This window comes from Neodiprion pinetum, chromosome 4 (assembly GCF_021155775.2).
Source record: "Neodiprion pinetum isolate iyNeoPine1 chromosome 4, iyNeoPine1.2, whole genome shotgun sequence".
In the NCBI taxonomy this organism is placed as follows: Eukaryota; Metazoa; Arthropoda; class Insecta; order Hymenoptera; family Diprionidae; genus Neodiprion; species Neodiprion pinetum.
Window position 1 is genome coordinate 18,116,341 of NC_060235.2, and position 27,508 is coordinate 18,143,848.

Sequence of the window (27,508 nt, forward strand, 5' to 3'; positions counted from 1 at the left end):
TATATCTTACAAAAAAGTCAGTTTAAGCCAATTTGTTTTCTCCACGAAAAAAACTCGACTTGTCACCTCAAAAATTCATTTCTATTTCCCATTATAGAAAACTAATGTTTTCAGTTTTTTCCATGGCCAAATTAAAAATCCCCTGGCAAGCCCAGGTTTTCCATGAACCCTTTTAAATACCCTGACATTTTCAGGCTTTTCAGGCATTCCAGGTGTTTGGGCCACCCTTTAGACTCTTGTATAACACCTGACTAAATTAACTAGACATTACGTAGTGATGAATCATCACTACGAATCATGTAAATTATTATACAAATATTCTACACAATTATGGGTTTTCCTTTTTTTTCAACCGCTTTTCACCGGCACAAAAAAAATCTTGTCACACACGATTAGGTACATTGGGATGAAATGTATTTTATAACGTACGAGATAAGCTAGTTTTTTCATTAGAATCGGACAAACTGCGTACGGTATGTGAATTTTTTTACTGAGAAAAAAAAAAACAAAATTAATAATTCGCATCACAACGGACTTTAGAACCAAACTCGACACGATTAATCACAGCCAATCAGTTATACGTACATACTTTAGAAACGTTATCGGAGTCCGCCATGATAAATAATCCTCTGATACGAAAAATTTTGTGAAAAAAGAAGTTTGTCCGTGTTACGTGCAGTGAAAAATATATAAAGCATGGTTATAAAACAACAATATAATATAAGTCTAGTTGTAATATTTATTTGCACGATACCAACGTGAAGCAGAAGACCGATCTGAAGTGGCGCAAAATTTTACGACCGTCAAACTCGCTCGTTAAATATTAACAATCGTTTTCTCGCAGTCGCAAGCTAAGGTATTGTATTATTATATACGTATGCTATAAAATAATATGAAAATACAAGAACCTGATCCTGCATACGGCATTCGGGACAACAATAACAAGAATAATAACTATAATATACGAATACGGAGGACGTTTTGACGCGTATAGAAAGGAGGCAGTAACGACGGCATGTTTTTACTGCAACAAAAAATCTGCTGCATTGAATGAAGAAAAGTTGTAGTATACCCGTAACAATAAGCCAAGATTTGGTGTAACGTAAGGAGAAAAAGGAAAAAAGGAAAACTAAAATGAAAATAAGCATAACCTCGTGAATGAAACGTCGTTGCGTCGTCGATGTATTACCAGGTAATAAAACAAAATGATTTACGGAGAATGAATAAAGTAAATAATAAAAAATATAAATTAAGAATACACGCAGTGATTTCTCGCTGCGAAGCTGCTTTTTTTTCATACGTAATTTATATTTTTTTCAAATAATACGAATAAAAATTCTGCAAAATCAGGAGGAACTCGTAAGAAAAAGAGGCTGAATAAAAAATTCATTGAATCATCGTCATCGCGGTTATGTCAAGTATGTATATAACTGAATATATACAATTATACAAGTATATCTACTTATTTTCTGCACATGTTCTATTTTTTTCAACGCCTTCATTCGTCACTCCGGTCGTTACACATATGTATACATATATATATACATGTACGTATATACATATGTATATATTATATGTAGGTGTGCATGTATACGTCTGCCAGTCTGGCTACAAACTAGAGGCTATAAATCTGCTGCTGGTGCTTCTGTTTCTGTTTGTGTATAATTGTCACTTAAGAGCCTGCAATAGCCGTATGTACTTATAACACACGACGACGCCGCGTATGCGTTTCTAAATTTAAATCTCGTGCCAAACTTGAGCAATTGCTGGCACCGCGTGATATGATGAGAAAATTTTCTTCGTGGGAAGCATTTTTTTTTTTTTTTTTTTTTTTTTTTCTCACCACCTCCGTTTCTTCGTAATAAATCGTATTTTGTGTGCGGAAATTTTTACGCACCAAATAAGATTTTCGATTAATTCTACATGCATAGGTTTGCTGAATTCCTTCTTTCCGCAAGACTGCACGAATTTGCTAATGCGGACGAAGAAAAAAGGTACGTAAGAGAGAAGGAGAAGACGAGAAATTTTTCTTTTTTCTTTTTTTTTTTTTATTTAATAAAATGGTAAAATTAATTTGCAAGCACAAAGAGGGAAAGATAGAGGTAACTGCAGAGCGATTGAAAGACGAATGACCGGAGAATGCAGCCCAGCGACGTTTCGTGATATTCTTAGCATTTCTCATCGGCCAAGAGATTCATCCGCACGGATGAAAGATCATAATAATATATTCTCACATCATCGTTATTAATAATAGTTCAATTTTCAATAAAAATTGTTATTATTGTTATCATTATACATACGGTAATTGATTAATCGCTATAAATACAACGAAGACAATCAAATATATCCATTTATGCATATAACATGAGTGAATTCTTTACTAGACAGCACTTACTTAAAATCACAGACGCGCAGCAATTATTTGACGTGCTACCGGAGTTATATCATTATTAATATCACTATCGTGATAGATCGATAAAAAAAAAAATTATAGAAAAATAAAAACCACAGCGGTAAGAAGAAAAATGAGCAAAATAATGAGGATAAAAATGAGAATGAACAGAGGGATCGATTGGTTCCGTTGAGGCTTCAGCTGTGATGGGATGGATGGTTAGGATACTATATACACAATGTGTACAGTTTTAGCATAATAACCTGCACCGCGACCGGCGGCTCAGCTCGGTAAGTATTGGGTTTCGGTAATTCGTCGACGTATACTCTCTGCAACATGTTAGTCGATCGCTTTCCCAGTCCCCCATCCTCCTTTTTCATTTCCAACTACCTTACATACTTTACTATTCGATGAGGCTGGTGATAGTGGGAAAAAGTCTGAGTAGTTGAAAAAATTTAAATAGTGGAAATAGCGGGAAAAAAGTGGGAATAGAGGTCGTAGTGGAAATATTCTAAATAGTTGGATAAGTAAAAAAAAGTGGGAATGGTGATGGAAGTGCAAATAGTCTAAATAGTGGGAATAGTGAAAATAGTCGAAATAGTGGTCGCAGTGGGAGTGGTGTTAATGGAAATAGTCTACATAGTGGGAATAATGGTCATAGTGGAAATAGTCTGAATAGTGGGAATAGTGGTGATAGTGGAAATATCCTAAAATGTGGAAATAACAGTGACAGTAGAAACAGTTTGAATTGTGGGAATAGTGGTCATAGTGGAAATAGTCCGAATAGTGGGAATAGTGGAGATGGTGGAAATAGTGAAAATAGTCGAAACAGTGGTCGCAGTGGGAGTGGTGATAGTGCAAATAGTCTGAATAGTCGGAATGATGATGATAGTGTAAATAGTGGTCATAGTGGAAATAGTCCGAATAGTGGGAATAGTGGCGATGGTGGAAATAGTGAAAATAGTTGAAACAGTGGTCGCAGTGGGAGTGGTGATAGTGCAAATAGTCTGAATAGTCGGAATGATGATGATAGTGTAAATAGTGGTCATAGTGGAAATATTCCGAATAGTGGGAATAGTGGTGATGGTGGAAATAGTGAAAATAGTCGAAACAGTGGTCGCAGTGGGAGTGGTGATAGTGCAAATAGTCTGAATAGTCGGAATGATGATGATAGTGTAAATAGTGGTCATAGTGGAAATAGTCCGAATAGTGGGAATAGTGGTGATAGTGAAAATAGTCTCCGAACTGGGAATGTTGGGGGTAATAAAAATACTGGCAATAGTGGGAATAGCGGGAATAGTAATAATAGTGAATATAGTGGTGATAGTAAGAATACTGCTAACAGCACGGTGGCCATTGTAAGAATAGTTGAAAAAATTCCCTCACTTTTCCCTCACTATCCGAGATGAAATTATAATATTCCCCTGACTAACTAAAACATTCAAACTGATAGCGTCAATTCGAGATATCTAATGAATAAAACTCCGAATCGATCAGCATTCAAACACACGATTACGATCAATTCGATGCGGTAAAGGAGCCGAGAACGTAGAAGAAAATTGTTGCTGGATTAATAAAAATATGCTTTTCCATTGGAAGATGGTTGCTTCGGTCTTTCTCATTCCATTGGCTTTTCCTTGACTTCCCTGGTCATTTTTCAAATTCCCTGATTTTTCCCTGACCATTAGTCACTGTGTTAAATAGCTGTAATACCGGTGATATTTCATTGAAAATTATCTCAACTGTTCCGAATATTTTACGAGCGAATACCCCCTTGTACTCGGAGCATGTTATAAAGTATACAACTTTGTACTCCCTCTTCATTTAATATGCACCTGATACATACGTATGCAAGCGAAGCTGTATAATTTTATATATTAGGTGGAGGGTCATTGTAGTTATAATCAGCTGTTACGCAATTAGATATATGTATACAGGTATACCTTGTTACATTGTGAGTTTTTCGTATAGTCGCGAACGAAAAACGGAATCATAATGTCGTACCAATAAATGTCAAACAGTCGCAACACGTTATTTTTTCTACGATGGAAAATTTTCTCGTTTATCTTGTTGCACTATCAAAAGTCAGTTACAGTTCTGTTCCGTTGCTTTCGAATCTTGCGTCACCGATTTTTCTCAGAATCTAATCAGCTCTAATTTGGAAGAAACCTCATCGATCGAGATATTCGGGAGTCGAAAAAATTAATGAATCACTATAAGGACAAGCTGCATGACACCTGAAAATGTCAGAAGTTAATATATTCATGAGGATGAAGTTAGTAACGTTACTATAACGATGCATGTTTAGGAAAAATCGATACATCCAACATTTCGGAATCTCTAAAATTTAGTAAACAATGACAAATAAAACGTGTACACTTATTTTAAAAAGATGACTTCTTTAAAGTCATTCCAAAATTGGAAAATAATGATATTTTCCCTGAAGTTTCGTTATTACTATAACGTTACCAGCTTCACTCTCATGTATATTCTCAGCCCAAAATCGTCTATGAATGAAGCAAAAACTTGTAAAAGAAGTGCGACAATTCGAAACGTGTGTATAATATAAAAACGTGAATCATGTCGTAATTAGTCACTCCGTAATCAGGAACAGGAATCAACGCAGTAATGGAAAAATAACGATTCTCGTGATATCAGTAAGCGTGCACAATGCGAGTGGACGATGAACAGAAGAAAACGACAGTCATCGTAGCGAAACGACAGACTTTTGTAGCTGTTATATATATATAATATATATATATAGTGGCGAAATGATGATACAGAGAGACGGCGAGAGCCAAGTGGATAGAGATAAATGGCTAAAAGACCAAAGCCGCCTTTTCCTAGCTGTCGCCCATCACTTAGCCGTCCCTCGACCGTGAGCCGAGACTCGCGATGCTGATGCTGGACCACAGCGAAGAGCAGCTACAGCAACGTTGGTACGAAGAGTGCCGGACGCGAAACAGAAATACTCGACGACTACACGCTGCTCTTGCGGCCTATTTCGGTGTCTCGCCTCTTTATCTTCCTCCTCCTCTTCTCTAATCCCCCTCTGCCTCTATATTCCGCCAATCTCATTATTCTTATTCTTTTGTCGAGACCCCTTTTTTCGAGCGAGGGTAAAAATATAGAATGATCAAAAAATCGAAGGACTGTAATGTCGAATTTTTAAAATAGAGAAAACTCAATTTTTGAAAAAAAAAACTTATAAACGTCGAAAGTCGATGTACGGTGAAGCAAAAGATTAGATGGTCAGAACGTAGAATGCGAAACTGTAGAATCGTCAGAATTTCTCCCGATAGTACAGAATCGCGTACGGATTCTCGATTTTGCTTATCCATGTTTTGACCTTTCTATATTTGATCATTCTGTACTTCGACTTTGTATATTAAAAATTTTTTGCACTCAAACTTTCCACATCCTTAAATTCTACGAACAAGATTTCCGCGTCTATGAGAATTCGATATTCTGGTCCTTTTAAAAATTGGCAATTCTAGATTTTTACCCTTACCCCCTTTTTCCTCCTCACTCTCTCCCTTTCTCTCTCTCTCTCTCTCTTTCGCTCTCTTCGTTACAGGGTATAGCAAAATTTCAAGATACACCAGAAGAAAGGACGAACAAATAAATTGTGCAGATCGAACCTAATACCAGCATGACGAATTAATTCGCAAAAGAGTTGGCTACAAATTTCTCTACACGTAATTTTTATTACTATACCTATATATATATATATATATATATATATATATATATATTAGGGTGGTCCTTAAAAAGCTTATTTCCGAATTTCTATGCTCCCAACGGCCTAAACACTTCCATATCGTTAAAAAAAAATCACAAAAAATTGACAGCCCTCAATTGCTATCCTAAAGTTTGTCCCACGGCGGCCAAAGTTTTTACATTTAAATAACATGTAAGTTATTTATCTTCATGTTCATTTATATGTTACTCGGCTGCATCTTATGCTATCGCTTCGTAATTAGGCTGGATTTGTCCGCTGGACACTTTTAAAGAGCATATATTTATGTGCAAATCCAGCCTAATTAAGAAGCGATCTAAAAGTTCTAAAAGCAGGGAAAACGTGGCTGAGTTACATAAAAACTCTATGCGATAAGTGTGAAGTATCACATAATAATTAAGAAAAAAAATTAAATTCTATGTTAGAACATTAAGAGAACTACACAAATTTAGTTCGAATTTTTTTATTATAATTATATAGTATAAAAATTACGGTGGGAAAAAACTCGATAATGGAATAATTTTTTTAAAATTCTCTTTCCATCACCCTGCAAGTTTTGAAATACAGCGTTTAAAGATCTGACAAAATTCTATCAAAATTGTCCATAATTATTTTTGCTGAGAATTTGACCGTTTATTACTCAAAAATAGCAAAAAATAATTACTTTCAATACTTATCCCGGAGAAACGGTTCAAGAATGGTCAAGATACCGTGGACACTTTTAAAGAGTATATATTTATGTGAAAATCCAGCCTAATTACGAAGCGATAGCATAAGATGCAGCCGAGTAACATATAAATGAACATGAAGACGAAAAACTTACATGTTATTTAAATGTGAAAAATTTGGCCGCCGTGAGACAAACTTTAGTATAGCAATTGAGGGCTGTCAATTTTTTGTGATTATTTTTTTTTTTAACGATATGGAAGTGTTTAGGCCGTTGGCAGCATAGAAATTCGGAAATAACCTTTTTAAGGACCACCCTAATATATACGTATATATCTCGCGCCATAATAATTATTGTGTATACAATAATATAATACTGCGAGTAAATACCACTACTGAAGTTTTTATGATTTCGAAATATTACTATTGCAGAAGGAAAGATCTATACAGACTGTTATTTCAAAAACAGAACACGTTAATTTTGAGTTTATAAATTGACGAATTATTGCAGTGGGTCTTAATTTCTGGAGTGGGAGAGAAAAAAAAAAAAAAAAAAAAAAAAAAAAACGAGGTGTGGAGAACGCAGAGGCGTCGAGAGGCGTCTTCTCCGAGGCACGTGGTGCACGAGACTGCACGATCGAAAGACACGCGACAAGAAGACGACACACGGAATAGTCGTCAACGATGAGCTGCATGGAAGTGTCGTTTAAAGAAGTAGAGAGAGAGAGAGCGAGAGAGAGAGAGAGAGAGAGAGAGAGAGAGAGAGAGAGAGAGAGAGAGAGAGAGAGGCGTAACCGGGACGCGACTCGACGCGTCTCGTTGGCGACGATTATACATGTATATATATATATGTATGTGTGTGTGTGTGTGTGTGTATTTACACGCATACGCACACATTATAAAGCAGAGACGTTGTTATTTTCGTTAGAAAATAACTATAAAAATAGAACAGCGCCGATGCGTCTGCCGAAGGACAGATTAAGGTGAAAATCACTTTAAATTAGGCGGGCGGGAAAGAGAGGAAGAGGGAAAGGGAAATGAGGGAAATAAGAGAGAGAGAGACAGAGAGAGAGAGAAAGAAAATGCAGTGCTTTCAAGTTACCAACCCGTAGCTCGTTTCCCTGTAGATTTCGCAAATATCTATTCTATCACACTTTATGAAATGAGAGGAAACGAGAAGGAGTAAAAAAATAAATTCAGTGTCAAAATATCCCGAGCAAACATTATCGATACCGCGACGTGTGGAGAAGAAAAGAAATCGTTTGTTTCCGAGAGATGAAAAATTGTAACATTGTTTCAATCGCAGGTATACGTTACGTTAAAAAAAAAAAAATGGGTGCGTGTACTTATGTACGCGCGTGAGAAGTTATACTTCTTTGGCATCATTAAAAAACAATAAAACAAATAACGGATGTCTTACATTATATTTAAATAATCTATTAAATTTTTGTCACGAACTTTTTATTAAATGTTCTATTAAATTTATTTCTTTATTTTGTAAATATTAAAAAACCAATAATAAATATTCAACATTGATAATTTAATAATATTTAGTATTAATTATATTAAATAATGATATTTTAATTTATATCAATAAATAATACATACGGATAACTAACCTCAATTATATTGGATCACTTGAAAAAGTATTTTAGCACAATTAGTGTAAAGTATTTTAGCACTAATATTCACAAATTTTTCGAGACTTAATGAATTCGGTTGAGTGCGCAACTTCATCCTGTTAATTTTGTGTTACAATTTGGTGTTACAGTGATGCGCGCGCATCTTGAAATTTCACTCTCATCAGTTTTTCATAACGCGCCTAAAGAAGTATAACTTCAAAAATTCCATTTACAGGTAAAGACATTTTCGCATACGGAGAATAATTTGTACTATAGGTTATACCGATCGCAACTCGAATTTCATTTCATTTCCAATAATTATAATTATACGTTTAATGCAATGCTATTGAATCGTTGTATTCAAACGATACCCATAACTATACATATATAAGTTATTACGTATCTGTAAAAAGCCTGCAGCTGAACTTTCATTCACGTTAAACCGACGCGAATGAAACACACACACGCACAGGTACATGGACTAGTATACACACGTATAACTATGTAACAATACACCACGCCCACAATGTAACAATACAGTGGAAGTATGTATATACATATACTTTTATATATTTCTTGTTGATATCGAGGTCCGTTAAGACGAATATTGCGGTAGTAAGAAATGAGTTTTATGGCTAGAAATCCGTAAAACCTTATCCCGTAATTCTAATCTGACGTTGGAGAGTCGCGCCTGCGTGTGTGAGTATGTGTGTATTCACATTCTACATGGATAGATACCTGCGTAAATACATACACATAACGTTATGTATTGTACACATACCGCAATCCGGTTCGATATCCTAGACTATCGAGATTAACGCTCTCGTAAAAAACCAGGTATATTTATACGTATGTGTAGATGTAGTAAATACATCTACACATCGATAATACGAGTCAGGGTTAAATTGAAATCTCGTGATTCCGTGTTTTCGATCAGCGCGATTGCGTGATATCTAAGCCACGTGCGCGTGCGAAAAACTAATTGTGCATAGAAATAATGTCGCATGCGTAGAAATACTCTCACTGACTTTTGTTATACGATATAATGTATAAATCGGTGTGCGTGTAAATATTAAAAGAAGAATCAGCAGATTGATAAAACGATCGACTATCAATCAGCACCTAGGATAATTATTACAATCAGCGATAACTAATCCACCTTGGCAACAGCTACTAATAAATTCAATCACTCAGTCAGTCAGTCAGTCAATCAGTCAGTCATCCACATATGTCCGCCGTAACAGCGTTTGAGAGTTGTGTGGAAGCGTATAATAATGAGAGACATCGGATGATTTTTTAAAAGAACAGATAGGGAGGCGGAGGGAGGGAATGAATAATGAAATAGATGAGAAATATATAAAAAAAAAAAAAACACAAAAAAAAAAAAAAAAAACAAGCATTGTAAACTCCTCACGCCACTTAATTGTTATACGCCGGTACGACAACTAATGTGAGAGACTTTGTAAATCGTATAAAATAAAATACGTGTGTGTACAATAACAACACTGTAAGCGATCGAAGAAAAATGTGACCACAATAAGCAGAAATCCTCTTGTAAATTTTCAGCCAAGTATTGATGAATAGAAATAACGATCATTGAAATATTGTGATACGTGTGTATTACAACGACGACAAACGTAGGTGTAAAATGTCTCCGCTGAGATGATATACAAGCGAATGACGTAATCCAATAACTTATATTGAAACGACGATAGTGTCAGGCGATTAGCATTATAACGGTTTATGATCGTATTTAATTATACACACATCACCTGATCATCCTCATCGTCCTCATTTGTGTGCGTACTTAGACACACGTTGTATATGCATATACATGACATACATACAGAACCACGTGCCTGTGCAAAAGTTCCGAACGTAATTCATAATTTGAACGATAATTCATGATATAACTCTGTACCAATATAGGTATATGCGACAAAAGTTTTCCAATATAATACGGAATTTTTTCAGGAAACGATAAGCACAACATCTTACCATAATTTGGGAAACGAAAAGAGAAGCTAACGCCAATTTTGCGAGACCGGTACAGACACGAGGAGCGATGGAAGAAGGACCGTCGTTCGGCCTTCGGGGGTTCGTCGAGTCCCGTTGTCGGTCGTGGTGGTGGGAGTTTGAGGGTGATTGGGGCCGATCGATGAACCCCCGACCTCCCTCCACCCCCAACCACCGCCTTTTCCTCTTTTCCTCTTTCCCTGCGGGGCCTCGCCAGGGGCAAACCAGACCTACTTATATGCCGGTACTAGGTCTGGTAGGATACGGAGAATGTGCAGGACGAACGAGTAGACTGGAGGGATGTGAGGAGCACGACGAACACCATTATCTAAAAACGTGCATCCCGTGAACAAAATCCGCAGCGCAAACTGTTCTAAACTTCCAAGCCATGAGCTCTGCTCAAGATTCAATTTCACCAGGCGAAGCATTCGTTTTAAACGTCTCGTTTGGCGAACAGGTAAACCGTAACTAACTTCACGACGAAAAAACAACCTGATGCAGTGTAGGTTACCTTACTTGCTGTATCTGCAGTGATCGTTCACCGATAGCTTTTGCTTCTAAGGTTCCCATGCAGGGAAATATAGTTGTCTCTGCATCAGATCTGACCCTTTGATTCCGTTTACTGGTATAAACGGTACATAGGTAGAGTATCAGGATGGCGACAGACCGGGAAAACCGAGAAAAGTCAGGGAATTACGATGGAACATGGGGAAAAACTTACTTTTTTTTTATAAATCGTTTTCAGACTTCAGCTATGCTTCGTTAATTCAGTTAAGCTAACTTTCTGAAATAGCATTGTTCAATTTCTAACTATTTTTGTGAAACGAAGCAATACTACGTGTTTTTTAGATCTAAATTTAGACATTCCAGGTGCGTAACTTCTGGAGCTTTAGGTCATAAAAGCAGCCCAACGTTAAGTTTCGTAGGAAGAAGTCAGACAGTTCTGGATTCTTTTATAGGAAAAGTTAGGGAAAAGTCAGAGAATATTATTTGAGCAAAATTGTCGCCACCTCGAGTGTACTTGTCCAATACGCGTTAATCAAAAAGTCAACGCCCTCGGGCTGACCGGACACTGCAAGGCACAAGGCATGATGCATGGAAGAGAGATAGAGAGGGAAATATAGTGAGCTGTGTACGAGTTATAAACCACCCGTCACACCTCCAGCAACGAGGGCTAAAGTCTCCTACCGCACCACTTCTATATCCTCGATTATTGCGCACCTTTGCAAGACCACCAACGATCATCACGGGCGACAGCAGCTGCACACACGGCGTTTGCGCAGTGTGTCGAATTGCATTGTACCTACTGTGTAATAATACGTATGCAAGGTCGCCGATGCATCGAGCCAGAGTGATAGAAGGTGGTCGTCTTACATGGTGGAGCTATGGTGGGTAGAGGCAAGGAGAAGCATCTTATATGGGTTTACAACTGAAAAAGTTTCCATCAAAAAGCGACGGATAGTCGTTGAGCAAGTCACCAGAATGGAGCTAATAAGCAATCAGGGTTAAATCTGAACTTGGCGGTTGTAACGGACGAAGTATGCGAAACTTTTGCTTAACAGCAATGCCATCTTAATTGTTCTCTGTTTCATGGACACTTTTGTACACGTGGAGATAGTCCTCGTTGCAAACCAAGCGTCGCATCAGCAACGTGGTGTCGGTCTACCACCACCGCGAACAAAGTTCACCCTCGGTAAGCAAGCGACAAGAGTCTGCTCCCCCGCTTGCATAATGCAGCCCGGGCTAGTCGGTCGCCTCCTTCTACCTCCAACCTCCTACCTTCTACCTCCTCATCCACCCTCTTCCCCAATACTTTGCGCCCATTAGCTTCATACCGTAACGTTGTTGTCGTCGTACAGTCTGCAGGTATAATAGCACAGACACACGCAAACACGCACACACGATGTACCTGATGCTTGTATATGCGACTTTATTGCATACTGAACATGGCTGGTCTGTGTTTGTGTAACGTGATGCAAGGGTGCAGGCTGTATCTATTTTACACGGTCATCGGGGCGGTAACCGTACACATAATATCGCGCTGAATGCTTTTTTCACCCTCCCTCCCTCCCTCTCGCTCTCTCTCTCCCTTTCTCTCTTTCTCTGCAGTATGCAGCCTGCAGGGGACATTAGACAGCATCTTCTTCTCATGCCGCACATGTGATACGTCATTTATAGGTACTGTAGCGTTCCGTTCTTTCTCTTTCGTCTTAATTTAATTCTTATATCTTGTAATAATGACAATCCGACGATACTGCGGATTTGGGCTATACGTATATACGTATATTAGACCTGTCCTTAAGAAGAGTTGATGTCGAATTTCGATGTTCGCATCCCTCAAATTTGTTCGAAATAATTGAAAAAAAATGTTACATTTTTTTTCTCTCCATATTTACCCACCCCTAGAAAGCCTTACTTTTTCTCATAAAAAAAGCATTGATTTTTCGAGGTTTTTGTTCAAAAATGCGTACCAGGTACAAAAAAAATGGTTCGAATTTTTCTAAAAGAGCAAATCGAAGATCAATTTGTCTCCTTTAAAATGTCACTTGGCAAATTTGGCTATCTCTATTTTTGACTCCGCCATCCAACCTTTGGTGCGGCAAGGAATTTCGACTGGTAAATCCAAGCTTTTGAGCTGTCAAGGAACTTAATGGGATTGCTCTTAAAGAAAAAGGAAATTCTTCGCTGAAAATAATAAATAGAAATTCAAAAATTTCTATCGCCTCATCTTCGTCTTACAAGAGGTTTGCATTATTAAGCTTCGTTGAGATTGTCCAAAAGTTCAGCTTCACATGTCAAAATGTCTTGCAAAATTTTATTTAAAATTATTTCGAACTAATTTGAGGGGTTCGACCATCGAAGTTCGATTTCACTCTTCTTAAGGGTACGTCTGATATAGCAAAATCGATTTTACAACGGAGGTTGTATAACTTACAAGTTATTTATCACGCTGCATACTGATCATGTTAAACGGAAAAAGCATTTGTATGAGATATTGCAGGCTAAGTTTGTCTGGATGTGAACGTTTCGACTACGAAATTTGTTGACAGCGTGGAATAATTACATGTCACAGTAAGAAAATACTGAAGGTATTGGTTAGGTTTCTTATATAGGTATGCGTGTGACACTAAATCGATACAGTTCGGTTCGATATCGAGAACAGTTTATGCTACATCATAGGAATATATAATGGATTATTATATTGACAATGAGAACACGTACGTTCCGGCAAGGGAAATATATCGTCAAATATATTATAATCGCCTATTATATAATATATAATTATTATAAACTAAGTACGCATATTTTAATAATTGGGGTAAACGGAAATCGGATTTCGAAAGCGATTGTATAATTATATATAGAGCGGGGGAAATTCAATAAAGAAGAAAAAGAAATACGCAGACGTGTTGCGTCATTAATGAAATTGGTATTATCAAAGGGTAATTGAAAAAAAGAAAAGAAAATTAACGGAAGAAGCGATGTAATAATATCGCTGATCGTGCCTCGTGTCATTCGTGAGGCAGGTCACATATCGGAAACCCGTCCCTCGTTAATTGTCGCTTTTAATTAGGTAGGTATCTGCCTACATAACATTACACGTACATACAGTTCTACACGTATTACATCTTCGTCTCGCGATATATATATAGTTATACAGATTTTGTATTACTTGTAGAAAAAGAGAATATCCGGTAAATTGAATAACGCGCCACATACCTACGTAAGAGTTGGTTAAAGAAAAAAAGATAATAATATGAACATTCATCCTCATTCATTGGTTCCATCATTCATGCAGCTTCGGGTTTAGAATTCAGTTTTTGGAAAGGTGTGAAGGTGATCTATGTACGATGTACGGTCTGCGCGATATAGCCTTGAACTTCTTGAAGATCAGTATGTAGTTGAGAATTATTTGAAAAGGTTGATGGTTATCCGCTGTCACCGACTCGTAAACGCGTGTATGGGTAAATGACAAAGTGTGAAAAGGTTGCGGCGACGGCTACGTTGATGCCTCTTAAACGATGCAGATAGGAAAACGAGTGGAATGAAGCGTCGATCGGCCGCGAGCACATGGCAAGAGCCGTGAGCCGGCAACGACGGCGGCATCAGCATAGCAGAAGAGAAGAGTGAGCGAGAGAGATAAAGATGGAAAAGAAGGAGAGAGGGGGAGAGAGAGAGAGAGAGAGAGAGAGAGAGAGAAGAGGTGGCATAGTCACTGCCCGTGACACCAGCTGTCAGGCTGATGCCTCTGCCACCTTAAATATAGATTGCTGTACTCTTAACCAACCATCCAACCATCTACCCATCCATTCGTGAGTAATTCACAAATCATCCACCTTTTGGGCATATTTATATCCATGCATTTATTTCAGCAAGCTTAAGACAAAGAGGAACAAGTTTGGAAGTAGGTAAAAATTGATACAGTATTATTGAGTATTCAAGTCACCAGTCAAGGCCTTCACCGTATTACCAGACACAAAGCGTATTGTACATTTTCGGAAAACTGCGGTCATACACGACAACGGAGACCAGAAGATCTCAAACCAGTTTCCTGACTGACGTCGCTATAAAATTTTTCAAATAATTGTAATAGTGAAAGAGAAAGTTAACGTTTGATCTTTTGTCGTCATCAGCATCGTAATCGTGATATCAGCAATCCTGCACATATACGGATACGTGGCGAAGGGAGAGAAGAGAAGAAGGAAAAAAGTGGCACAATCAAAGTAGAGAATACCAGACCACACAACCCTCTCCAATGACAAACACCACAGAGGGATATAAATCAAACAACAAACAAAAGATAAAGACGAAATAAGGAAATGGAAAAAAATGTATGCCGTGCGTAGTCCGTGTACGTGACAGTTGGCAAAGATTGGAACCTTGCCCAAATTTCATATAAACGCATCACTGCTGTGCAAGTTTTCTTTCAAATGTTTCTATATAGCGGTACCATCGCCAAAATCCTGAAATTTCGGCAGGCTAGCTCCGTAGAAAAAGGGGGTGAAAGGGGGGAGGGGGGAGAGGGGAGGAGAAAGGGGATCAGAAAGCACGGGGAGAAAAATGGGAGGAGGGTAGCAGCAGCGTGGGAATTGAACAAGGTGTTTTACCGTGTACAGCACACACGCATAGATACGCGGTGCTGTAAGGTTATGGTGTATAATGCTCGTGGAGAGAGGAGAGAGGAGAGAGTGCCGGTGCGTGGAGGGCGCGTGTGTTGCGCTTGGTACGAAATAACATCGTGATGGAACACCGGCACCGCACCGCATTGTGATGATGTGCCGCAGGGGTGAGTGAGTGTAACGCCATGAGCGCACATGCCGTCCCTGGTCCGAAGCCCCGAAAAACCCCCGTACGAGTAATTCTTACCCACAGCGTCGTACCCCTGACACCGTGTCTACACGGCGAAGCGAAGCACGTTGCAGGCCAATATCTTACGGTCTAGGTAAGCACGTTTGTTACTCCTGTGTGGCGCACAGCACTGGTCTTACGGGTAAGAAACAGAGCAAGGTTAGAATTACAACGGGAAACAAGAAGAAGAAGAAAAAGAAGAAGGAGAAGAAAGTGGAATGATCACAAAAACCAAACATCTACTATACCGTCTCTACTGGCCGAATGGGGCATAGGACTAACGTGTCCATACGACAACGACGTTGTTGGGTCGATTTGAATTGCATAATTCAATAGTCTAGCCTTTATAGTTTCTAGCGGTAAGTAACAAGATGAGAGGTTTGATTTCAGGTACAAATTATTTGAACAACTGTTCACCATCTTCACCTTTACTTTGTCTTTTACATGAAACGTTTTTCTTTTCTAAGAGGACTATCGATAGTTCCAGTAGAAAACCACACGACGATGAGCATATTCCGTGGTTATTTCTCACCAGCATTTGGCGGTTTCGATATTAATTTTTCAACGTTTGGGAAGAAATGATGAAGTTCAATTATATGACCAGTTCGTTGTTATAACGAGTATCTGGTGCAATAGGAGAACCCGGAAACTAATAGGAGGGATTGATCGACTTCAAGAAGAAGACCAACCTGAAAGCACACGCTATAAAGGTTGCAGAAAATATCAAGCATACAAGAAAAGTGTACCTATAAGTCATAAGTCAGGTATGTTTTCCATGGTTCGAGTAGAAACGCCATATCATTGATTCGTCGCGGATTTCGAAATCGGACACCATAGGGCGTAATGCACCACAAAATCTGCAGCTATAGGCAGCTCGAAGGTCGCAAGATGAGTTTTAAAATCGGTACTATTCCCCTGTTCAAATATGTATACAGTACCTAAAGAAACAAGTCTACACATTGTGATACGTGTACTTTGTGGTAGCATTAAAAGGTTAACAACGTATTGGATTAATTAAAGAATCAGATCATCCGCATTGTTCGAATACCAGTTATGCTTCGTACTCTCACTGCGCGATCGGTACCCGGAAGATCATACAGAGTACATAAGTAGAAAGACAGAAGTGTGGTTAATTCGATCATAAAGACAGCGTCACAGACGAGAATCTGTAATAGCGATAACGATCCTGGCATTAAAGAACCTGCATATTCCATAGACGCACGTAGACGACGAGAGGAGAAAATAAAGACTAGGGTATGACTGAAAATCCTACCTGAATGTGTAACGAGTGCCAAGGAAAGAGCGACGACAGCGACGACGATAAAGGATTTGTCGACCTTAGTGTAAGACAGTCGACGATGACTAGAGTCTCTTCTTCTCCGCCAACTGTTTTGGCCACGTCCGGTGAACCGCAGTGATGCAGATGAGTGGGGAGGGGTGCTCCTCGGGGATGACGACGACGCCGTGTCCTCGGCAGGGCGTTGCGGGGACTGCAATCGCGGAGGATCGCGTTCTTCGAGGAGGAGGAAGCGGGTTCGGGCCCGGTCATGGGGCCCGTTCATGGCCTGGGTATCGGCCAGCGTGGGCTGCTCCTCAGGTCAGCGTCTCCTCAGATCAACAGGACCTATTCCCTCGACTGTTCCTGCCTGCAGCTGCTGGACCGACGGCGACCACCGCGGCAGCATCACACTGGAATAGTCTTATATTATCTTCCTTCCTTCCTCCTTTCCTTCTTCCTGCCTATCCTTCCACTTCCTCTTTTCCTCCGAAGCTTCTCTCTTCGATGTTCCGGGTTATTACAGGTTCGGGGGATGAAGATGGAGAATTGACTATTCCACCAAGCCGGTTGTGTTATTCCAGTATTTAGCAACGTCGTTCACTCATCTTTTTCTATTCTTCTCGATATTACTGATATTACTGTTATTGTATCTTCTTACTCCTCTACGCCGTCAAGCTTTCCTCTTATCAGTAAATTTTGATATCCCGTGTCGCGGGAGTGTACGAAGATTAGTTCTTTTCTTCTTCACCGTTTTTGCACACCTTTTTTCGTTTTCGATTACTACGCACAACACTTTAGCCTCGGATCTCTCCTCTCTGTCTATCTCTCTCGGATTATATACCACGGGGGGAAAGAAGAGACTCTGGTACTTTTTGGTGATCACACTGTTGAATAACCTTGATTGAAACACCACAGCGTCCAATGGTCTATTATAAACGTTCTATATACTCGTCTGTGTGTGTTGAGGAGAGGAGAAACTGACACAATTTATTTTTATACTTTTATACACACCACCTGCACAGTTCCCGAATCACGCTATTCGTATATTGTATAAACACGTACACACGTACGTATAATGTATATACGTAATACACGCATGTAAATTTTGGCAGTAAAGCTATTGCATCTTGATTCGATCGTACGCATATGGGTTTATAATATCCCTCACCTGCAACAGTCACTGCACTTTAGTGTACGAATGTAGAATGATTTACACCGTCGATGTGGTAAATTTTTACGCGCGTACTTTGATATATTTTATGTATATGTAACGTTTATCGTTTATAGCATGGATCCTCAAATTTACTTATACCGAAGACTGACATTAATTACTTTACACTTTCGTGTCGGTATCGATTTTTCCTCTTTTTCTTCTTTTTCACATCGACGACGATTAGCACCGTCTAATCGTATTAAAAATTTATAATATTCATCTATAGAATTGTTTCAGTGTTAATCCTGATCTCCCCAACTCTCGTTCCCACATCTGTTTGCTCATATTACGGTATTTTTATTATTATACATTATAATAACACACCGGCCTCTCATGAATGAGAAATAATTTCTGTAGAACGAATTAATGAACTATGAACAACAATGTTGAAAAAGAAAAAATAAAAAAAACAAAGAACACGCACACACACGCACGATAACCGAAAATCTGCACCTAAAATTACATTTCTCGCTTCTTCTCTTTTCTACCTCTCTCTCTCTCTCCCTCTCTCTCACTCTGGCTCTTGCTCTCTATCTCTCTGTCTCTCTTTCTCTCTCTGTTTTTCTTTATCGAATACTAGATTTTTATCACTTGCAAGCATTACTCTCTTTATTTTTTTAATTTATATGCCCTTATTTCGTGCTTCTTCTTTTCCCTCTTCAGTTCGGAAGACGACACACCGCGTATATAATATACAGAATAATGCGTTACTCACTGATATTATACAATACAAAAATAGGACATCAACAAACGATCAGAAGTCCGTTAATGGACTTTTGAGAGAAAAGTCAAAAGAAAGAAGAGAAGCTAATTTCCACCACACCCCCTTCCACCCCCAACCACCGCAACCCCTTCTTAAATTTACGCGTTCATCGTTGTATTGTAATTTTTTTCAAATCTTTTGCCTTTTAAGTTTCTTGACGTCGATTATTGTACCGAATGGATTCCATATTAATGCCCGGATTTATCAAACAATTTTCAGTCTCTCTCTTTCTCTTCTTCTCTTTTCCTCTTCAAATCACTGAGAAGAAGAAGAAGAAAACAAGAAGAGAAAGAAAAAGAAACGAATGCACTTATTCTGCACACACTCTGTTTTTTCTCCCGTCTTTTTCAAATTCACTGCGTTTCATCACGATTGTTAATATTATTTTTATTGCTATTATACCGTATTGTTCCTCCTAGCGTGTGGATGATTGATGTTACGAGGGGGAAAAAACGAGATTTTTCAAACACGAGTACTTATTGCAAGATAACAAGATGCAGAAAAAGAGAGGAAGAGTGAGAGAGAGAGAGAGAGAGAACGAGAGTTCGGAGAAATATGAACATAAAATACGCGAATCAAGTAAAAGAAAACTAATCGATGAAGCACACACGATATGCAGTGTGTAATCTCTGCAGACGAGGAAACGACGGCAAGCAATATAAATTATTGTGATGATTATTATGACAATTTTATTATTACAACGTTACACACGCAGGATATAATTAAATGTCTCAAGTTCATGTAAACCTAAACACATATCGTTTCGTTAAATATTTCACGAATTCACGATTTATGATTTATTATATGTATAATGATACTAATAATATTATTAATAATCATAATAACATTTAAAATACGATGAACAAATGAATTAATTAAGCGATCGATTCGATTCAAATCATTCAAATATATTTGTAATGAAAAATTGATTATACTTTCTTCAAATATATATATGTATTAATATGATAATATAGTAATGATAATAACATGAATAAACAATAACGATATTCAACCGCGTTTAGTTTATACCTTTTTTTTTTTTTTTGTTTTTATCCAATTCTCTTCTTTTTCATTCGACGTGTATATATATTTGTATAATAACAGCGATTGTTAATATTATTATTGGTTTATTTTACTCGTTTTTTTTTTTAGCTTTTCTTCTTCATCAACTATACGTGTGTCAATATCGACATCCGTTCTTGTATCGTTATAACAATTGTTATCGTTGTTGTTTAAAAAAAAAAAAGGCGTTGTAACTTATACGTCGTTTATTTCGTTCAGTTTTACAAGCAAATTATTATTCAAGCGAATAACGATGGTTAATATATTTAGTTTTTTTTTTTTTTGTTTGTATCATCAAATTTATTAATCGCTGTATTCGTCGTTGCTTACTGCACGCAATAAACCGACGTTACGTATATTTTTAAGGGATGAATCGAGATCTACCGCCCCGGTGTGGCAATGTCATCGTACGAAACAATAATCGACATCCATATTTAAACGAAAGTATAATTAACGATGGTATGGAAATTTAGCAAAAGGATTGTCTCGTTTGTCGAGGGGATGAGGGGTGGGCGGGGGTCGGGGGTCGGAGGTTGGGGTGGTCGTCGGTGGTGGTGGTGGTGGTGGTGGTGGTGGTGAAACGTTCCTGAACAATACGTAGATGTATATTCGATATCAGTGATATTCAATGTTAATTAATACCCGGCGACGGAACGGCAGCAGCGGCTGCGTTAGCGGCTGCGGCGGCTGCGACGACGGCGACGGCGACGGCGACGGCGACGACGACGACGACGACGAACGAGCAGCCCGTAACTTGCATGGGCTGTTTGTTAGGGAGCTCATCGGAGACTGGCTCTCCTCGCAACTCCGAACCGAGGTTCTGCTGCTGCTGCTGCTAGCGGCCAGGTTCGCCGGAACGGCGGCCGGCCAAACTCGTCGTCGTCGTCGTCGACGTCGTGCCTGCGTGAGTGCGTGCGGCGTGCGTGCGTGCGTGCGGGCGTGCGGTGGCTTTTACGTAAATCGTCGCGTGTGCGCATTCGATTCGACTGTGTCTGTGCGCGTGTGAAACACCACGCCTCCCCGTTTGCCTGTGTTTCTTCGTAGGTCGGAGAGGGGGAAGGGACGGGTGTGATGGGGGGGGGGGGGGGGGGGGAGGTGTGTGTGATACGCGCGCAGCCACCGCCGCGCCGACGTCGACGTCGACGGCCTACGACGGCTATAGGACTGTATGACTACGACTGCGACTGCGACTGCGACTGCGACTACGACTACGACTACGACTACGACTACGACTACGACTACGACTAAGACTGCGACTACGACTACGACTACGACTACGACTAAGACTGCGACTATCAGCCGACGGAGTACGACCACGGCGACGACTCAAAGGCCCGCGCGAGGAGCAGCAATCGATGTGAAACGTCGTCTCGCGGAAGACTACCCGCTCTCAATTTCGCTCCATCTACCTATCTATAATCTTTCTATATGTATATCTGTCTATCTATCTGTCTATCTATCGATCTATTTATCGACCCATCTATCTTTTCCATGTATCTCTCTCTTTATCTATCTATCTATCCGTCTCACTCTCTGCACTGTACTACATGGCACTATTATACTTAAATTATTGTGTATCCTTTAAATAATTGTACGTAATAATTAAGGGCGTATTCCAGTCTAGAGGCCTAAGTTACGGGCGTTTTTTCAGACTTGATAAAAACCGAAACGTATATATTTCTACCATTCCATTTTCCTACTGTATTTTTATTGTTCTTTAAACCACTAGCAACAAAAATTATGGCCATGAACAACAGCGTTGCGGCGATTGACACGATTCCGATGCTCCCATTCATCTCAAACAAAAATGAAACCAATTTTCTTGATCGATAATTATTTTATTACGGCAGGTACTAAAGAGAAGAAAATATTTGAAAGATGACAACTGTCTGAACGAAAAGCTAATTTTTCACCCTATTTTTTCACAATTAAAAAAAAATTGTGGTAATAATAATTTCGCAATATTCGTATTAAGAGCGATAGAGAGGTATATACCTACTGAAGGTCCATACCGAATTTGAAATCAATCGGTTGAATAGAACTCGAGATTTTATGTCAACCAGGTTGAAAAGTGTAATTCGGAGATAAGCACGTTTGAAATTTTGACGTTGGCTTCCGTATCAGATGGCTTCTGCCGCATTCGCAGCTTCCTCGTAAGCTGATCTTTATAGCTTTGAATTCAGCTCATGACTGAAGTGCTCGTAACTTTCTCAATTTTCAGAAATTTGACATCGGCTGTGGGCCAAAATATACTTAAAGGTTTAATTTTTCCAAATTTCTAGATAAAAATCCCCCCTCAATACCGAGTTTTTCGATTCCGAAGTAACCAAAATGCATCTTAATTGCACCAAAATTATTATGGGAGATATGTCGATGCCTGAACATTAAAAAAAAAATTAAAAATACAAATGAGTAAGCAGTATGATTAATTGGTTAAAAAATGAATAATAAATTACCGTTTTGTCGGCTCATTTTAATTTTGGTTGGAATATTTACGGTTTTGACTACAGAATTTATGTAATTTTTTTGACGAATCATAAAAGTGTTGCAACATTGTCAAAATATCATCATTTAAGGCACTCTGGGGCCGCCAAGGAGGGTTGGAAAAACCGTTTTAAAAAATTGCAATGCTTTTTCGAGTTGGAACAACAATATAAAAAATCGCCGACCAAATCCAAAAGGGTGAAGCTCAGACCGTAAAAGTTGAATCGAAATGTAATGCCCCGTATATACCTAATAATATTTCGCTAAGACTGTTATAAATGTTTCAAAAGATGTACGTATAGAAAGCTTCAAGTTTCAAAATCAGAAAACTTTTACAGATGTTCGACATGATTATTCTGACTTCCGCATGATTTTTTCCAATTACATGAAACAAAAACCCCTCCCTATCTACCACATTTTTCCCATATTTTTTTTTACTTCCGCCTACGGTTTAAACCTACGGGACAAAGTAATCTACTTGATGTGGTTTAAACGGGGAAAACTTGGAATTCCGAGAGCGATCTTTTAGCAGCGTAAAGCTATATGCGATATTAATTAACCGCAAAGATTCTTATATATATATATATATATCATAAATAAAATTTAATAATAGCCCTGATTATAACAGGTGGGGTGATTAAACAGCAAAAGTAACACAATTTTTCCGATTTGTGGTTAATTATACTTCATAAAATATTATAAATTTTCGTTTTATGGGTGAACGAAAAACTTTAATAAAATAAAATATGAAATTAAGAAAAAGGGAACCCTATAAGAATGGAAGAAAGAGAAAGTTTGAACTTGGGAAAAATAGAGATAAGTTAAAAAATAAAGCTTCCTTATTAATACCATATAACAGTATGATGTTTATGAAAAACAAAAAGAACTTGTGACGATGAGAAATCGACACGAAAATAGATACGGAGGAAGAGAAGATATAATAACTGCAGATATAACTCTCGGTGAAAGATCAAATAATTCTACATGCTATATACTTATAATTATATACACGCGACCATCGGAATTTGTACTTTGCGCAGCAGCTAAGTGCAGTGCAAAGATGAAATGGAATGACACGAATCCTTGATTCGAACGACAAAATGTTATCGTCTACACACGCTCACCTTTCTCTCTCTCTCCATCTCACTTCGGCGTTTCGTGCGTTATTGCTTGCAGGTGGTGATGCTTAGTCCCCAATGTATGTATGCTTGTAGAGTCAGCATAATTTAATTTATTAATGTACAACTTTATCTTATTTTTATTTATCTTTAATTATCTTTATTTCTATTTTCCTCGAGAGTAAGCGCGTCTTGTGCGCTCTCTCGTAAAACTTTTTATATATGTGAAACCTTATTTTCCTTCTTATTCTTTAATACTTATATTTACTGTTTTACTGTTTAGTTTTAATTTTAAGCTTCCACGATCGCCTGTAACCTTTTACTAAATTTTTCTGTATCGATTTTTCCACGGTGTTCTTAGGGGACCTCAGTCCCAGAGCACCTAATAAACAGCTCTCTCTCTCTCTCTCTCTCTCTCTCTCTCTCTCTCTCTCTCTCTCTCTCTCTCTCTCTCTCTCTCTCTCTCTCTCTCTCTCTCTCTCTCTCTCTCTCTCTCTCTCTCTCTCTCTCTCTCTCTCTCATCTGTTTGTAATTCGCTACCTTTTGTTAATAATACTTGCTCACCTATTTACTCATGTTTGCTTTTACTTTAATTTTATTTTATTTTTCACATCATGTCAGTTGTTTTCTGCGATGCTTATTACGATATGTTATCATATGTGTCCATGAATTTGTTAGAAAATAATTCTATATTTTGTATTTATGCCTGGGGTCCTCAGGGAGTCCAACTCCAGGATCGAATAAATGTACTTTCATTCTCTCTCTCTTTCTCTCCCTCCCACACTCGCTCTCTGTTATAATAAACTGTAACGTATGACTGTAAGATAAACTACATTATGTAATGTATATACACACATATCTGCAATAATATTTATGGAAAAATAAACGTATCACGATACATTTTAGACTATGAAATGAATTTGTCAACGTTTCTCGTATTATGCGAACTTAAAGAACAATCAAATAAACAGTTTTAATTACAACTTGTTGGAGTGAAAATTCCAAAGAAAAGAAAAAAATAGAATTCACGAGATCAACGGTATGTATGTCAGCCAATTTGTTCCATTCTCTTTTCCTTCTATGTTCTATGTCATGCGTAATAATTCTGCGAGGTGGAAGGTGGAAGAAGAGAGAGAGAAAAAAAAAGAGAAGGAATCTAACGACGCGTTTCCAAGGTGGGGTTGGACGTTTTCGTCTCTGCACCTGGGTTTTGGTCGCGCGTCGATCGCCTCGTGTGGGCACCAGGTGGTTTTCAACGTACAGAAATAATGCACCATGTATATAAATACGTAACTTTCTGCCTGTATGACATACCCTTTACACATGTCAAAGCCAAGTCGAGGAATCATGTTTCCCTTTTCTTAAAGAAAGAACGTGGAAAAAAATGAAGAGAAAAAAGCACCCCTAAATTTCCACATCGCTTACAATTATTACATCGAACTCTATGTGCTCAAATATCATTGTTATTGTACCCCGCGACCAAATATCTCAGCTATGTAATCCTTGAACTGTATACACGAAACAGGGAGAAACTATTTCAATAATAATCATGATAGCGGCCGCGGAATTATTTAATGATTAGGGAGGCGAGAATATAGGGACAATTAATTACAGAAGATTAATTCGTTAAGCGAGATTGGATTCCTCTCCACCTATTGTTTTATACTATACGTACATACTTGGCTTCAGCCCTTTATCCCCTTCTCAAATGTTCCATTGTCCGGACGTGTAATATTACATTAAAACAGCGTCTTCTGTCGAATTCCTTTTGAATTCCACCCCAAACAACACCGCCAAGTTTATGGATACGTAACATACGTAAGTATATACGGGGTATTTCATGTCAATTCAACCAATAATTTTCCCAGACTATTTTTTATTTGCTTCAGAATTTTTTTACACGATTCTTCGGTCTCGAAAGAGCAATCCTGAATTTTTTCACATTTTTTCCTACAACCTTTAATTTTTTTATGATTATTCAAACCTATCCAAGAATTGGCATTTCTTTAAACTCCGAAAAATATATCAAAATTTTTATTTCGATAATTCTGATGTCGTCCCGTGATAGGGCGATTTTTTCAGCACTTTAAACATCTCGAACAAACCAAACACCATGTTTCCATGTTCCGAAAAATTCTGCCAACAAACAATGAGTCAAAGGATTCATAGTTGAACGCAGAATTTTTGGTAATTTTTTGAGAATTTTTGGAACGTCGAAACATGGTGTTTTGTTCGTACGATATGCTTAGTGTTAAAAAAACTGGAAAAAATCAGAATGATCGGAATGAAAAATAAGATTATTGACAATTTTTGAGATTTTTAAAAAATGCCAATTCTTAGACAGGTTTGCATAATCGTACAAAATTAACAGTTGTATAAAGAAGACTGAAAAAATTCAGGAGTGCTTTTTTGAGATCGGAGAAACGTAGAAGAAAATCCGGGTGATGAGGGATAATCATTGGTCGATTTGACGTAGAATGCCCCAAATTTTACACTTTACGCACAATCTACTTATCGGGGAAATTTCTTTTCAAAATTTTTTTCTTACACAAATTGTCACGACGAAGAAACAATAATCTATAACATATTATTTACAGGCTTAATAAATATTTTACATGTATACAGAGCTTCATTATCGCATCGCGACACGGCAAGCGCAATGCTACAGAATTAGCGGTAGGTAAGTAAAAAGGCAAGAATTTCTTCCTGCGAGCAGTACGTGCAGCAGTATAAACGACAACTGCGAAGGCAAAGGAGTAGAGGAGAAGAGAAATATTATAATTTACGAGGGCTGTCGTTCTTCGTCTCGGGGCGGATAAGAATTTAAACGGCTACAAGAAAAAAAAAAAAAAAAGAACGAAAGGAAGTAGGTATAATATTTCTTTCCGCGTTGAATTTTTCCTCGAAATGTGTATTGTAGTACATTATATTGTATTATAATATATTACATAGTCGAGATTAAAACGTAATATCAATATAATTATAGAATATGTGTGAGAAATAAAAGAGGCCGGTGTGTGTGTGTGTGTACGTATAATAGAATGAATGTAAAAAGATATTGGTTTTAAAAACGAATGTGTACAATAAAATGAAATGCGAATATCTTTCATTTAAATACACGACGATGCCCCCTTTATTACATGAATATTGTGTATAGGTAGGTATATGTACACCACGTATATCGAGGCATATCGACGATGATACATAAAATAAGGAGAAAAGAAAAAGAATCATTGAAAGCATGTTTATTCAGGATATACATATGATAATAATAATAATACAAACATTACGCATGCAGGCGTGATGATAAGAACACGAGCCGTGAGGTGATAAAAAACAGAAGGATACAAAAATAAAATAAGAGAAGAAAGAATTAGGTATTTACTTACCTTTTCTCTTCTATCGAATTTATATAAATCTTACAATGGAATTTGTATGCAGGGCAAGAGAAAAAAAAAAAAAAAAGAAGAAGAAGAGAAAAAAAACACTCGAAATTTTATACGATAAGAAACGAGTAGAAAACAAACAAACACAAAGCTGCCAGTAAAAAGATCAATTGCCATTGATCGTTACAGAGAAATTTTCATTCGCAAAACCGATATATATATAAGTATAAGGATGCTGAATAATGTAATAGGTATGATGGAAAAAGAAAAAATGGAAGAAGTGTTTTTTTTTTTTTTCCTCTGTCTATGGAACCGATAATTTCTTTCGGCGATGTATTTTATATATAGACATATATTATACATGTATACCATACCGCGTTTCCAGCCTCTCACGCGTATAATAAAGAATTCAAAACATT

The 27,508-nt window shown here is 37.9% G+C and overlaps 1 protein-coding gene across 2 annotated transcripts in view; it reads right to left on the minus strand.

Moving 5' to 3' along the window:
• Nucleotides 1–20,816, minus strand: part of LOC124216476 (protein kinase C-binding protein NELL1) — a 76,883-nt gene extending 56,067 nt beyond the window's left edge. Inside the window, exons 1-2 of one of the 2 annotated variants that reach the window (XM_046621032.2) lie at nucleotides 20,744–20,816; nucleotides 17,058–18,549 (exon numbers count right to left, since the gene is read on the minus strand). In XM_046621032.2, coding sequence (XP_046476988.1) covers nucleotides 17,058–17,346 — 289 coding nt within the window. In that variant the 5' untranslated portion in view covers nucleotides 17,347–18,549; nucleotides 20,744–20,816. Of the gene's footprint in view, nucleotides 1–17,057; nucleotides 18,628–20,743 lie in introns of both variants that reach the window. The other variant, XM_046621034.2, reaches the window with a different exon arrangement.
• Nucleotides 20,817–27,508: the final 6,692 nt, after the last annotated feature.